Source organism: Sarcophilus harrisii, chromosome 2 (genome assembly GCF_902635505.1).
Source record: "Sarcophilus harrisii chromosome 2, mSarHar1.11, whole genome shotgun sequence".
Lineage (NCBI taxonomy): Eukaryota > Metazoa > Chordata > Mammalia > Dasyuromorphia > Dasyuridae > Sarcophilus > Sarcophilus harrisii.
In genome coordinates, this window is record NC_045427.1 from 185,672,314 (window position 1) to 185,685,900 (window position 13,587).

The window sequence follows — 13,587 nt, forward strand, 5'->3', positions numbered from 1 at the left end:
AATCATTTCTAATGGAGCAGTAATGAACTGAACTAGCTATGCCCAGAAAAAGAACTCTGGGAGATGACTAAAAACCATTACATTGAATTCCCAATCCCTATATTTATGCACACATGCATTTTTGATTTCCTTCACAAGCTAATTGTACAATATTTCAAAGTCTGATTCTTTTTGTACAGCAAAATAACGGTTTGGTCATGTATACTTATTGTGTATCTAATTTATATTTTAATATATTTAACATCTACTGGTCATCCTGCCATCTAGGGGAGGGGGTGGGGGGGTAAGAGGTGAAAAATTGGAACAAGAGGTTTGGCAATTGTTAATGCTGTAAAGTTACCCATGCATATATCCTGTAAATAAAGGCTATTAAATAAAAAAAAAAAAAAGAATTTAAGTAAACATTAATGGAAGAATAAAAAAAAAAAAGAACATAGGGCGAACAACATGAGGTAGATTGGGTAAATGATTTGTATTTTATAAATTAAAAAACTGAAAATCAAAGACATTAAATAATTTGTCTGTGGACTCTCAAATATTAAACATCAAAGATAAAATGTGAATTTTGTACACACTTTATATCCAGCATGCTTTCTACTATCCTACGAAGCTGTTGCAGAGAAATCAAGCAGAATGAAAATTGCGATAACGCCACTGGATTGTAGCTGTGTGAATTTCGGCAAGACACTTCACATATTTGAGACAATCTGTTATAGCTGAGAGAAAGTGGATCTTTAAGCCTGGAATACCTGGGTACACGCATACATCCCTACTGTCTGATCCTGAGCAAGAAACTTAATCTTTTCTTGCTCCACACAATATCGCAGAGGAAATACCAACCTACGCTATGAAAGGAGTTTTCTCAGGGTCCTCAAACTACACCCGCGGGCCAGATGCGGCAGCTGAGGACGATTATCCCCCTCACCCAGGGCTGTGAAGTTTCTTTATTTAAAGGCCCACGAAACAAAGTTTTTGCTTTTACTATAGTCTGGCCCTCCAACAATCTGAGGGACAGTGAACTGGCCCCCTATTTAAAAAGTTTGAGGACCCCTGCGAGTGTCTCTAACAACACAATAGTTAGTGCAGTTGAATACTGGTATTTAATGAAATTGGGGTTCAAATCACAGCTCTGCCACTTATTACCTGTGAAAAAAGGCAAACCACTTAAAATCTCTGGGCCTCGACTTCCCTATCTGTAAAACGAGTAGGGTGGGCTAGATAACGTCTAATGAGCCAGGTTCAGATCTAGGGTTCTAGGATTCTACCTCATAGCAGTGTGGCGAGAAAAGCATTCTACCAACACTAAGGAGCAATGGAAAAGGGAACCACTGTGATTACCATCGTTATTACGAGGAGAAGAGGCTGTTGTCACTTTAAGTCTCAGTTTCCCAATTTAGAAGATGGAATTGGGGGTGGGGGTGGGGGTGGGGGGAGGGGGGAGTAGCTAGTCCCTAAGGTTCTTCCACTTTGCACATTCGGAATAACTGATTCCTTCGTTCTGGAAGCAGGTGGGACTGGAGCCCAGAATGACCTCCAGTCCTTTCCCGGCTATCTCGGGCGATCCACCTCGCCTGTCGGGCCCCCCCCCCCCCCCAAAACTCGCTCCTAAATGACTCACCTGAAATTCCAGCCCATAGATCACCGGGGCATCGTCCTCCATGGCCCTTCCGATCAGGACACCTGCGGCCGATCCTCAGGGTTCCTCAAGCTACGTCAAGACGTTCCTGGAGAGTCATTTGTCCCAGTTCATTCGCTTCCCAGCTTTCTAGCCACCTTAGGCAAAGGAATCGCCCGAACTGAGCTAATTTTGGCCCTCGTCGGCTTCCGTTGCCTCTCACTTCCGGTATAGTCAATGTGCGGCGTTTCCATGGCTTCCTAGCGGCAGCCAATAAGAGGCCGGGATACTACGCGTGTGCGTTCGCGTATACGTAAACGCGCGCATGCGCCTTCTGGTTCCATAACCTGTTGCTGAGGCAGTTGTCTGCACTGATTCATTCATTCCTTCCATATCATTATATACTTCAACAACAATACTATATGATGACCAGTTCTGATGGACCTGGCCATCCTCAGCAACGAGATCAACCAAATCATTTCCAATGGAGCAGTAATGAACTGAACAAGCTCTGCCCAGAGAAAGAACTCTGGGAGATGACTAAAAACCATTACATTGAATTCCCAATCCCTATATTTACGCCCACCAGCATTTTTGATTTCCTTCACAAGCTAATTGTACAATATTTCAGAGTCTGATTCTTTTTGTACAGCAAAATAATGTTTTGGTCATGTATACTTATTGTGTATCTAATTTATATTTTAATATATTTAACATCTACTGGTCATCCTGCCATCTGGGGGAGGGGGTGGGGGTAAGAGGTGAAAAACTGGAACAAGAGGTTTGGCAATTGTTAATGCTGTAAAGTTACCCATGTATATATCATGTAAATAAAAGGCTATTAAATTAAAAAAAAAAAAAAAAGTGTCTGCATCCAGCAGACTGGATGCTAGGCAACGTGTTAAGCTCTTGGGATATAAAAAAGACGGAAAACAAGTCCCTGCCCTCAGGGATCTTATAATCTAATGGGAGAGATAGCATGCAAACAAACAAATACAAAACAATTTATAGAGCAAATAAATCATATCCGGGGCAGGGTGCTGAAATTAAGACTTCCTGTAGAGGTGGGGGTTTTAGTTTGGGACTTAAGGGAAACCAGGGAGATCAGTTGTCAAGGCTGTGGAAGGGACAGCATTCCTTCTTAGGCATGGGGACAGCCAGAAAAGTCGCCCCCGAACCCAGAGAAGCATCGTCTTAGTGGAACAATCAGTCAAAAGAAAAAGACCAAAAAAGGCTGAAAAGCTAGAAGGGATAAATCCGGTTATCGGGGACTCTGAATGCCATTTTGTATTTGATTCTAAAGACAAGAGGGAGACTGGGATTTATTGGAGAGGGGAAAGGGGGTTAGTGACACTATCAAATCTCCCCATTAAGAGCTGAATGGAGAATGAATTATTGTGAGATGAGACTAAAGGCAGTCGGACCCACCCCCACGCTATTGCAACAGTTGAGATGTAAAGTGATAAGGACCTAAACCAGAATGGTGTCCGTTTATCCGGGGAGTGAGAAGCGCATATTGGAGAGATGTTGCAAAAGTTAAATTGACAGGCTATGGCAACAGGCTGGACATGAGGGAAGAGAGATAGTGAGATATTCAAGATAATTCCTAGAACTTTTTCCTCTAAAGCAGGGATGGGGAACATTCAACCTGAAGCCATATAAGATGCCAGAAATCTTTTGCTAAAACTATGGGAAGGTGATGATAAGATGAAAGCTAGGTAAAACAAACTCCCACTGCTTGAGTTCTATACATTGATAATTTTATATGGCCAGGGAATGATGCTGTAGATATCTAAATGGCTTTTGGCAGAAAAAAGTTCCCCACCCCTGCTTGAATCTAAACCAAGAAAACTAAGTGTTTTTTGTTGGTGTTCTTTTTCCAAAACACAGCCAGGTGATAAAAGTTCAGATCTTTTATTGTGTCCTTCAGTATAGCACGGTTAGCTCAGAGGCCTATCTCTCTGCTTGGGTTTAAGAGCTCCACCCAAATGTCTCCAAATCCAAAGGTTTGTCCTTCCAACTCCAGCCAGCACCAAGGTAGAAGATACAAGGAATCTCTCTTGCCTCCAAGATAGGGCTTGTGGGCTTCCTCCCAGAGTGCTCCTCTCTGACCCCTGGGAATGTTCCCAAATAACTCTCCCAAGCTCTAAGAGCTTCCTGTATATATATGATCTCCCAAAGGTTAACTCCTCCTTCTGGAGAGAGAGGGATTCTGGGTTGTCTCCCAGAGTGCTCTCTGGCCCTAAGGGAGGTGTGAATTCAGATATCTCATACTAATCCCTGAAATCTCCCAAAGTGTGAACTCCATTGAGTACCTAGATACTTATGAGCGCTCTAAAGGTGTGAACACAAGCATTGTTTCTATCAGTTGTACTTAGTACCTTGTTTCAAGTTCTGGACCAAAATATCTCCTTCTAAGATCAAATCAATCATATCGAACCATGCCAATTTAGATAATTATTATCTCTTATCAACTCCAATGGCTTAACAATTTGTAAAGATTCCAACAGTTTGTATTTTGTCAGACTCTAATTTCCATGAGGGCAAAGATCTATTTCTTTTCTCAACTTTGTGTCACCCTCACCACTCATCCATCTAGCACTGCACATAATAGGCACTTAATAAATTGAATGGAAGCTAGGCATTTCTATAATGGATTGGAGAATTTTTGTTGAATTTAAAGTCATAGGATCATAATCTAGGAATGAAAGGGACCTCAGAGGTGACTTAATCCCTTCCCTTTTACAAGTAAGGAAACTTTCCAAGATTGAATATACAAGCATCACAAGTAAGGTTTAAACTAAGACCCTGATTTTCTAACTCCCAGGATCCAATTCCATGCCTACTTCACATTTCCCCTCCACACACACATACAACTAGAATGCAAGTTTCTAGACACAGGTGGAGGTCATAAATTAATTTGTCACTGGACATCGAACTTCCTTCTAGAAGGAAGGAGTTAAACTGACTTCCTTGGTCCCAGGACCTCTGTAACTGGTAGTTTCTTAATAGATGACAAAAATTGCATATTTCAGCTAAGCATTACATAAAATTGAATGAAGAACGCAGAAATTGAAACTATACTATTCAATTCAGTTCAACAAATGTTTAATCAGTATTTGGTGCAGTAAACTAAATACTAAATATGCAAAAAATGAAAAATGACATTCCTTAAAAGAATTATTTAAGAGGCAGCTAGATGGCGTAGTCGATAGAGTACCAGCCCTGAAGTCAGAAAGACCTGAGTTCAAATGAGACCTCAGACACTTAACATTTCCTAGTTGTATGTCCCTGGGCAAGTCATTTAATCTTAATTGCCTCAGGTGAAAAAAAAAAAGAATTATTTAAAAGTAGTTTACAATCTGAAAGAGAATGTTACGACTTGTACACAAAATATAATGTAAAAGGTATTGAGGAATTAGAGTGCTGTAAGAAGTACGAAAAATCATTTTCTGCTTGAGAGAATCAAGGAGAATTTCATTGAAAATATGGTGGTTCACCTGACCCTTGAAGAAAAATAAAATTTTTTAAAAATTGCATTCTATGTTCTAAATATCAACTAGAATAAACACATAATTTATAGAAGCCAGAATGAGCAATTATATTCCATAATCCTGCCCTAACTTCTTATTCCTTCCTCAGAATTTCCATTTCAGTAGACCATTCCAAAGTCTAACATTTCATCCCAATTCCTCTACATACACTCCTTGATGTGTTTCCATGTTTCTCCTCCCCTTGTCACATCATCATTTGTTCAAAAATAGTGGATGTCTCCTTAACAGAGAAGTTAATATACATGAGGCTTATTAAGCCTGCTCAATTAATAATGGATATTACTCAGGGCATAAATCAAAGTCATTTGTACTCAACATTTGCAGTTACTTCTGTTGACTTAAGACATTCTTTAATTCTCTTCAGCCAGTACTGGCCCTAAGCTTAGATCACATTCTTTTCTACCATGGCAAAGGAGAGGGAGGCTGAGACTGAAATTTTTCAACTGTGGAAACAAAATCTTACAATTTTACTTCTCACACTTGTGTATGCTATGCAAGTCAAACTACCATCAGCACCTTGACCACCATCTCTTCTCACATTTTGATGATGATAGTCCAGAACTGTGTCCACAGCCCCCCAGACAAAGAAACCTACTTCCAACTCAGTTCCATACCCACCTCCAATCCAAGCTATCACAGAAGACAGAAATTTTTATAGAGAAAGCTCTACCCCCATATCACCACAAATAACTGCTTATCAATTACCACCAATATGCAGATAATCGCTAGAGCCTTGGGAGTGGCAGCACTCCCTACCCAGGCCATGGTGCTACTTCCAACCCTTCCTTCACCAAGACAACATCCTGAAAAGCTTGTCCTATGGAGAAGGGACTACTTGCTACAAACAAGGTAAGCAAGTTTTTCTAGCTAAAGAAGCAAGACACTCTGAGGGAGAAGCAGGAAATATCATGTGCAGACAAGTCAAACTGAAGGAGTATAGTATAGGACAGCTTCTAGGGGAGGCAGCACCCCCTAAGGAGGTCCCCCCACCCCAACTTTAGAATGCTTCTGTCAGTGAAGGCTTTGGAACCTGTGACCCCGAGCCCCCCCCCCCCTCAACTTTAAAGTACTATTGTTCAACAATGTCAATGATTTTAAAAGTCCTCAGGCCTAGGAATATAATATTTCTTCCCTTAGACTTTAGGGAAGATATTATTGATCCTGAGATTCTCTAACCTTAAGATGCTATTATTCTAACAATCTGCTAATGATTCTAAAGTCTTTTGGCTTTAGAATAGTGCTAGATCTGCTGATCAGTGATAACCAAATTCATGAGATCACTCCTCAGTTCTACTTCTAGGCCATAAAATTAGCATATTAGTGACATGAAGAACTAGATAAAGGTGTCTCCTTTCTCTTGGTTCTTTGCTAAATTCTTTTGGAACTTAGCCCATTTCAATTAGTGTTACAATTATAATAAACTTTATCCTTTCACTTGGATATGGGTTCAAGCCTGCAAATTCTTTTGAGACATCTCATGATAGTAGTCTATGACCCCAACCTTTTGGGTCTCTTCCCAACCTCAACATTTGGTGGCCCAGTATGGAAAGAGTCTGGCCTCCTCTGGCTTGATTCCCTCATCAAGGTAAGCCCCGCTTTTTTTTGTCTCTCAGTCCTATGGCTGGGATACCCCAAGCCATGGGGAGAAAGCTTGTTTGGATCTTTATTCATGCTCAGCAAGTTTTACTTGACTGGGGATACCCAGATTTGAAAATTCTTGCAATTTTCAGGAAAGTTCCTAAGGAACGTTTGCCATCTTTTCACCTTCTCTGGGATGACAGAGGATCAGAGAACTATTGGATGGCTTTTGACAAAATTTTATGGTTTTTGGAAAAGATGGGACAATCCTTTTATGTCATTTTTGTTTATATCGATGTTTCTGTGCAGAATGTCTGCGTCATGTTTGTTCTATGAGCTAAATTTTGTTACCTGGAAAAATTTGAAATGCAACCAGCAAGAAAAAACTTCTAGGTCGGAGTTAGAATGCTGGGAAGATTTCTTAACATCCTTGACTCCTAATAACCTAACTTTCTCCTGTGGACATCAGCTCTGGCCAAACTGGGGCATACAGAAATAAAGTTAGCTAATTATAATTAAATAACATCTGCTAAGATGTTTTGAGTTTTGAGAGCAGTGATTAAGAAGTTTGGCAGTAACTTTAAGATTGCAAAAAAAATTCCTAAAACACTGGGCATAATTCCGGAAATTTACCCCGTTCTGAGAGGAAAGAAAAAGAAAAAAACAAACTAGGTAAATGGCAACTTTTGGCTAACCCTTCCTTGACTCCTATCTTGTCTTGAGTCCCCTTATGCTCCTTTGGGAAAGCACCCCAGAAAGTTTTAAGAGACCCTCTCCACTCTACTCTCTGGAGTTTTGAGTATATTTTAGTTGTGGGGATTGCTAACAAGATCAATATAGCCCAGATCCCTCCATTTGCCAAGTCCTCTCCTCTCAGATCAGATTAAGAGGATGCAAAGAACTGTAGGGAAACTCAAATTCTGACTCACCTCTAGAAATAGGGACCCATCACAGCAGTGGAGACCCCACGCAACCTTGCCCAAACACCTCCCCAACCCAATTTGGGGAATGGGGACGGAGTTTGGATCAGGCTCCATGGTCAGCATTCTCTGAGGCCTGGCACCTGAAATTGCCATCAAAGGGAGATGCTGGTACTAATCACCACAGCTTTCCCCAGGTTCTGTCCAGCAACTGCATGAGAAGGATCTGGGTAGCCCTGGCACCACCCAGCATGGCAGTATGATGTGAGAAAGCCACTCGGCTTCTGCATTTGGTAAGACCACCATTCTGTTTCAGTTGCAGAAATGTTTTAGCTATGTAATTTATGGCAAATTATTTTATCTCTGATTAGTTTTCTGAATTGTAAAGAGAAATAATGATTGTTATTGTAAAGAACACGATTACAAAAGTGCTTAGCATAAAACATGCTATATGACTATTAGCTGCTTTATTGGGTATAATAACTTTACATGGGTTTTTTAATGTGACCAGTCTACAATACCAATGTTGAGATAAATGATTTCTAATTTGTTATTTGAGATATGATAGTAAAAGAAGTTTGTTTTGGGGAACTTTAGGAAAGCAGAAAAGCAGTTTGCTACTACTTTAAAAATTCAGGCAACAAATAGTCTGCTTTTGAGTTATCTAGAGTCAGACTTCTGACAGCCCTGTCAGTAAAAACTGGCATCTTAACCCTTTTCCTGGCTCACAAAAGAGAAATGATTTGCATGAATTGAAAAATAACCAAATAGTAATTCAATTTTTCTAGAACATTTAATCAGAATCTAGGGAATCTCATTAATGTTAAGTCAGTTTTAAGAATTGTCTTGTTTTCCTCCTAAAACAAAAGAGAAACTTATTTAAAAGAATGGAAATAATAGCAAAGACTATTTGTCCATTATTTAGAAAAATTCTAAAATTGTTAGTCATTCGGAGTTATCATATTGTGTGGAATAGAAAGAGATAAGGTAAAGAACTTACAGGAATATATGGATTCTCTTTCTGAATTTTATTTTCATTAGTTCTGTGTTTCCCCTATGACCTGTATAATATGTGCAGGCTCATATTTATTTGAGCCTTGGCCAGCTATAAATATATTTACTTAACCTGAGCTGATGACATTTATCAGTATTTGACATTTATCAATATTTAGTCTATTAGCTTGACCACCATCTGCTTGATTAAGCCTGAAGGCCTGATTTTGTTTCCTTGAAATCAGGAGATTTCAGAAACCTTCCATTCCAATTTCTCCAAATAGCAACAACCAATTAGATGCCTCCCCCTCCCCTTCTCAATTCTCTCTTACTTGTGATGTAATCTCTTGTATAAAAGCTATGTGTTTTTACTACTTTTTTAGCCCTCCTACCACTAGCTTTCTCTTTCTTATCTCATGATGGGATGGCTCATCCTCAAGAGGTTTTCAATAAACAACTTTTCTGTTTTCTACTGAGTGATCTCTGAGTAATCATTTTGGGTAAGGGTCTTCTACATCCCTCACAATATTAAATCTAAAATTTGGTAATTATGTGTGGGACAAGAGGGATGAGGTGAAAGTCTTATCAGTTCACCTCCAAGTATGAGGTGTGCAGCACCTTTTCCCCCCTTAACATCAAACAGCACAGCCCATGAAAACACTAAGAATAGTTGGGGTGGACAACAGCAAAGTCAGCCCCTTTTCTAGGGTCTCTCAACTCCGCTTAAAGTTAACAACCCTGAGAAATGAAAGTGTTTAGGATTTATAGTTGCTAAAAATAAACAAATAAATGTTTACTAAGAATCTATAAGCTTGTTTTATGATTACTCCTTTGCACCAGGATAAGTTTAAACATATAAAATATGTTAAACAAAATTTCCTATCATTGGAGGTTCTAAGCCCACTGGGTTCAGAGTATTTTTGCCCTCACAGAGTTTTAGAATTGGGGAAAGGAATGAGAATGAACAACCATACTGACTCCAAATATGCTTTTCATATTTTGCATGCTCATGGGGCTATTTGGAAAGAGGATTTTTGACAGCAAAACAATTATGGCAAGCTGTCCATGGACCTAGAGAGGTTTCTGTTATGTTTTGTAAAGGACACCAGAAAGGGGATTCACTTTAGGCCAAAGGAAACAAGCTTTAAGATTCAGCTGCCCATGCTGCTGCCCATTTTCCCCTGACCATGGTACCTTTAATTCCCCAGATCCCTGGTCTCTTATACCCCTTCATATAACTCATAGGAATAAGCCTTGCAGAAGAAAGGGGACACATCCTTTCTCTTTCTGGGTGGTTTCAAATACTCTCAGGCCAGCCTCTAATCCCAGAAGCTAGCCAATGGGAACTTTTTTCTGGTCTGCCTTGCTCTTTACAGTGGACAATGGCCCAGCCTTCACTGAGACACTTAAGATTACTTATCAACCCCACTCTGCCTGGTGTCCTCAGTCTTGGGGGGAAGGTGGAGAAAATGAATTCTATCCTCAAATGAGTCCTTACTAAACTGTGCTTGGAGACTCGAGAGGATTGCATGAAGAATTTCCTAGTAGGGCTTCTTAGTCTGCATTGCATTTTGGGAGAACATTACTCAGAGGCCCTTTGATCTTCTGTATGGGAGGCCTTTCCTAACCACTGCCATTCTTGTAGATAGATCCAGAACAGTATTTGGTCACTCAGTTTGCCACACAGCTTAGTGCAGTCCAAAAGGCCATTTCTGAATATATAAATGAACATCTCCCTAACCCCACAGATGCTCAGACTCAGACTATCATCCAGAAAATTCCAAGGGATGTGGTGTACTTGAAATCTTGGAAGGCTCAAGGTGCTGACCCCCTGAGTATAAAGTGGAAAGGCCCATATAAGGTCATTCTGACTATTCCAACTTCAGTCAAATTCGAAGGTTTCCTCACTTGGACTCATGTTTCTAGAATTAAAAGTGCTGCTCCTGTTACTTCTTCTTCCTCAGAGAGTCCTAATATTCCTGTGAAGCCACAGAGGACATAAGATTACTCTTCTGCTGGACTCCAGGAAACACTGGAAACATACTGAATAGAGAAGGGTAAAATTGTCTGTGTCTTCTCCCTCACTCTAGTTTTCTTTCTCATTATTTTCCACTTTTTCCAGTGTACCTTTAACAACATTCAGGATGAGAGTTTTGCTCCTACTATTTTCTCTCCAATTCCCTCCATATCACTCTGTAGGCTCCCATCAGTGGGGAGATAACTTCTTAGTCAGGCTAGGGAAACTCTATGGACAGTGGGGGCATTCAGGATTCCTCAAGGCAGCCCACATATGTGACCTGATACATTATTTGGGAAAGCCCCATTCCCAAATGTCACCATCCTCACCCTGCATGTCACCCCAAATGTCTAGCCATTCCCCCGGGGAATAACTTTAAACTGACTACCCCTTGTTATCTTCCTGGAAAAGATCTCTTACATATCTCAACACCTAGATCACAGGTGCAGAAACTGTCACTGTGAGCCCATAATGGCCATATTTACGTCCCAGATGTTGGCACATTGATTTGTACCACTAATACTATTAGAGTAAGTGAATGCAACCCCTCTCACACCTGCCACAATTTCACCTTGGCAACCCGTACTAGCTGTCCAAGAGTCAAGAAGTCACTCTACTTATGACTATGGGCCATTCCTAGAAATAAATAACTGTAGGGTATTCATTCCAAAATTATTCTAGCAAACTCACTCATAATGCTTCTACATCACCTTCCTTGAAAGCTTCTTCATAATCTTCTGAGAACTATCATTCCTATTGGGATATTTGTTTCATCCAGATTCCAAGTTATGGACTTCCAACTATTTGTTCAACCTGAATACCATGGGCAAACTAATTCTGACACTCAGCACCCTCCTGGATGCTGCTGTCACCATCTTCAAGTCGTGTGTCTCCCCCTCCTCAGTCTGTACCCCATTAGGCAGTGACAGCTCTACACCCCTTATCAGCATAAAGCAGTTTCAGAAGATGATATCTCTTTCACTTTGTCCCAAATAAATTTGGGGGTTCAAACTGCTTGAGAGGGGAAATGAAGGAGTATAGCTTTTAGGGGAGGCAGCATGTGGGAGGTCCCCCAACCCCAACCTTAGAGTGCTTCTGTTCTAACAATCTGTCAGTGATTGTAAAGTCTTCTGGCTTTGGGAATCTGTGATCCTGAGGTCCCCTCCAACCTTGGAATACTATTGTTCTGGCAATCTGTCTGTCAATGATTGTAAAATTCCTTTGGCCTAGGAATATAATAATATTTCTTCCCTGAGACTTTAGGGAAGATATGTTAGTCATCTTGAGATTCTTCAACCTTAGGATGCTATTATTCTAACCATCTGTCTGTCAATGATTCTAAAGTCTTCTGGCTTTCTAGTCCCATATCTGCTGGTCAGTGATAACCAAATTCCTGAGACCACTCCTCAGTTCTACCTCTAGGCCATAAAATTAGCATATCAATGACATGAAGAGTGGATAAAGGTATCCCTTGCTCTTGGTTCTTTCCTAAATTCTTTTGGAACTTAGCCCACTTCAATTGGTATTACAATAAACTTTGCCTCTTGACTTGGATATGGGTTCAAGCCTGCAATTTTTTTGAGATACCTTGTGACACTGGTCTGTGACCCCCAATCTTTTGGGGTCCCTTCCCAACCTCAACAAAACCACCATCTCCTTTCAAACTTGTTTAATAAATATTTTTTATTCATTTTTTAAAAGATCTATTAACAAAACTCCTTAAAAGTATTCAATAGATTCCTGCTGTTTTCTAAGAAAAACTAAATGCTTCTCTTTCTGGCATTCAAGCACTCCAAAAGTTTGGTTTCCTTGCGCAAGCTAAATTTTCCAGTCAAACTGGACCGTTCTTTTCCCTCAAAACATACACTGCATTCTTGGCCATATGCTTTTTCTTATGCAATTCTTCCTGAAATGTTCCAGTTGAATTCCTATTGAAATCTTACCCATGCTTTAAAACTGAACTCAAATGCTACCTTCTCCAGGAAGCAAAATGCTTTGGAGCTTTGAAAAGAATTTATCATGGGACAGTATCTTCTTTTTTTCATTTAATCAACAAATATTCACTATTTGTTGCATCCAGTGTGAGGAGAATACTATGCTTGGCACTGGAAGAAAAAAGAAAGTTTAGGTAAGAGAGTTGATATTGAGCATATTTGTTTTTTAAGTTGGTGTAAATTTAGAGTTTAAGCTGTGGGAGAGCAAGGGTCATGCTTTAGCTATTTTTTTCTCCTGTAGTACCTTTGTTCTCTGCACATGATAGTTTTTTTTTTCTTTTTTTTTTTGCTGAGGCAATTGGGGTTAAGTGACTTGCCCAGGATCACACAGCTAGGAAGTATTAAGTGTCTGGGGCCATGTTTGAACTTAGGTCTTCCTGACTTCAGGGCTGGTAGACATGATAGTTTTTCAGTTGGCTAGTTGGATTCAACTCTTTGTTACCCTGTGGACCATAGCATACCAGGGCCTTCTATCCTCTACTGTCTCTCAAAGTCTATCCAGTAATGCTTATAGGCATACATTGCTACCAGAAAAAGAAACAAACATAACTTTGACTATGGATTTTATTGGCAAGGTGTTGACTCTGCTTTTTATTATGCTGTCCAGATTTGCCATAGCTTTCTCCCATCAGAGTGATATCATCTGCACATCTGAGATTGGTGATATTTCTCCTAGCAACCTTAACTAAGCCTGGCATTTTGCATGATGTACTCTGCATACAATTTGAATAAATAAGGTGCAATGTACATCCTTTTCATACTTCTTTATGAATCTTAAAACAATCAGTTGTTCCATGTTTGACTCTTAACTGTTGCTTCTTGGCCTAAATACAGGTTCTTTAGGAAACAAGTAAGATGATCTGGTATTCTCATCTCTTTGATGAATTGCCAGAATATTTTGTGAAATGTACAAAGA

At 40.0% G+C, this 13,587-nt stretch overlaps 1 protein-coding gene across 2 annotated transcripts in view; it reads right to left on the bottom strand.

Moving 5' to 3' along the window:
- The window catches only part of EIPR1 (EARP complex and GARP complex interacting protein 1), a 202,093-nt gene extending 200,240 nt beyond the window's left edge, over positions 1-1,853 (bottom strand). The window contains exon 1 of one of the 2 annotated variants that reach the window (XM_012539894.3): positions 1,619-1,853. In XM_012539894.3, the coding sequence (XP_012395348.1) occupies positions 1,619-1,660 (42 nt within the window). In that variant the 5' untranslated portion in view covers positions 1,661-1,853. The remainder of the gene's footprint in view (positions 1-1,618) is intronic. The other variant, XM_023494661.2, reaches the window with a different exon arrangement.
- Between the last annotated feature and the right edge of the window lie 11,734 nt (positions 1,854-13,587).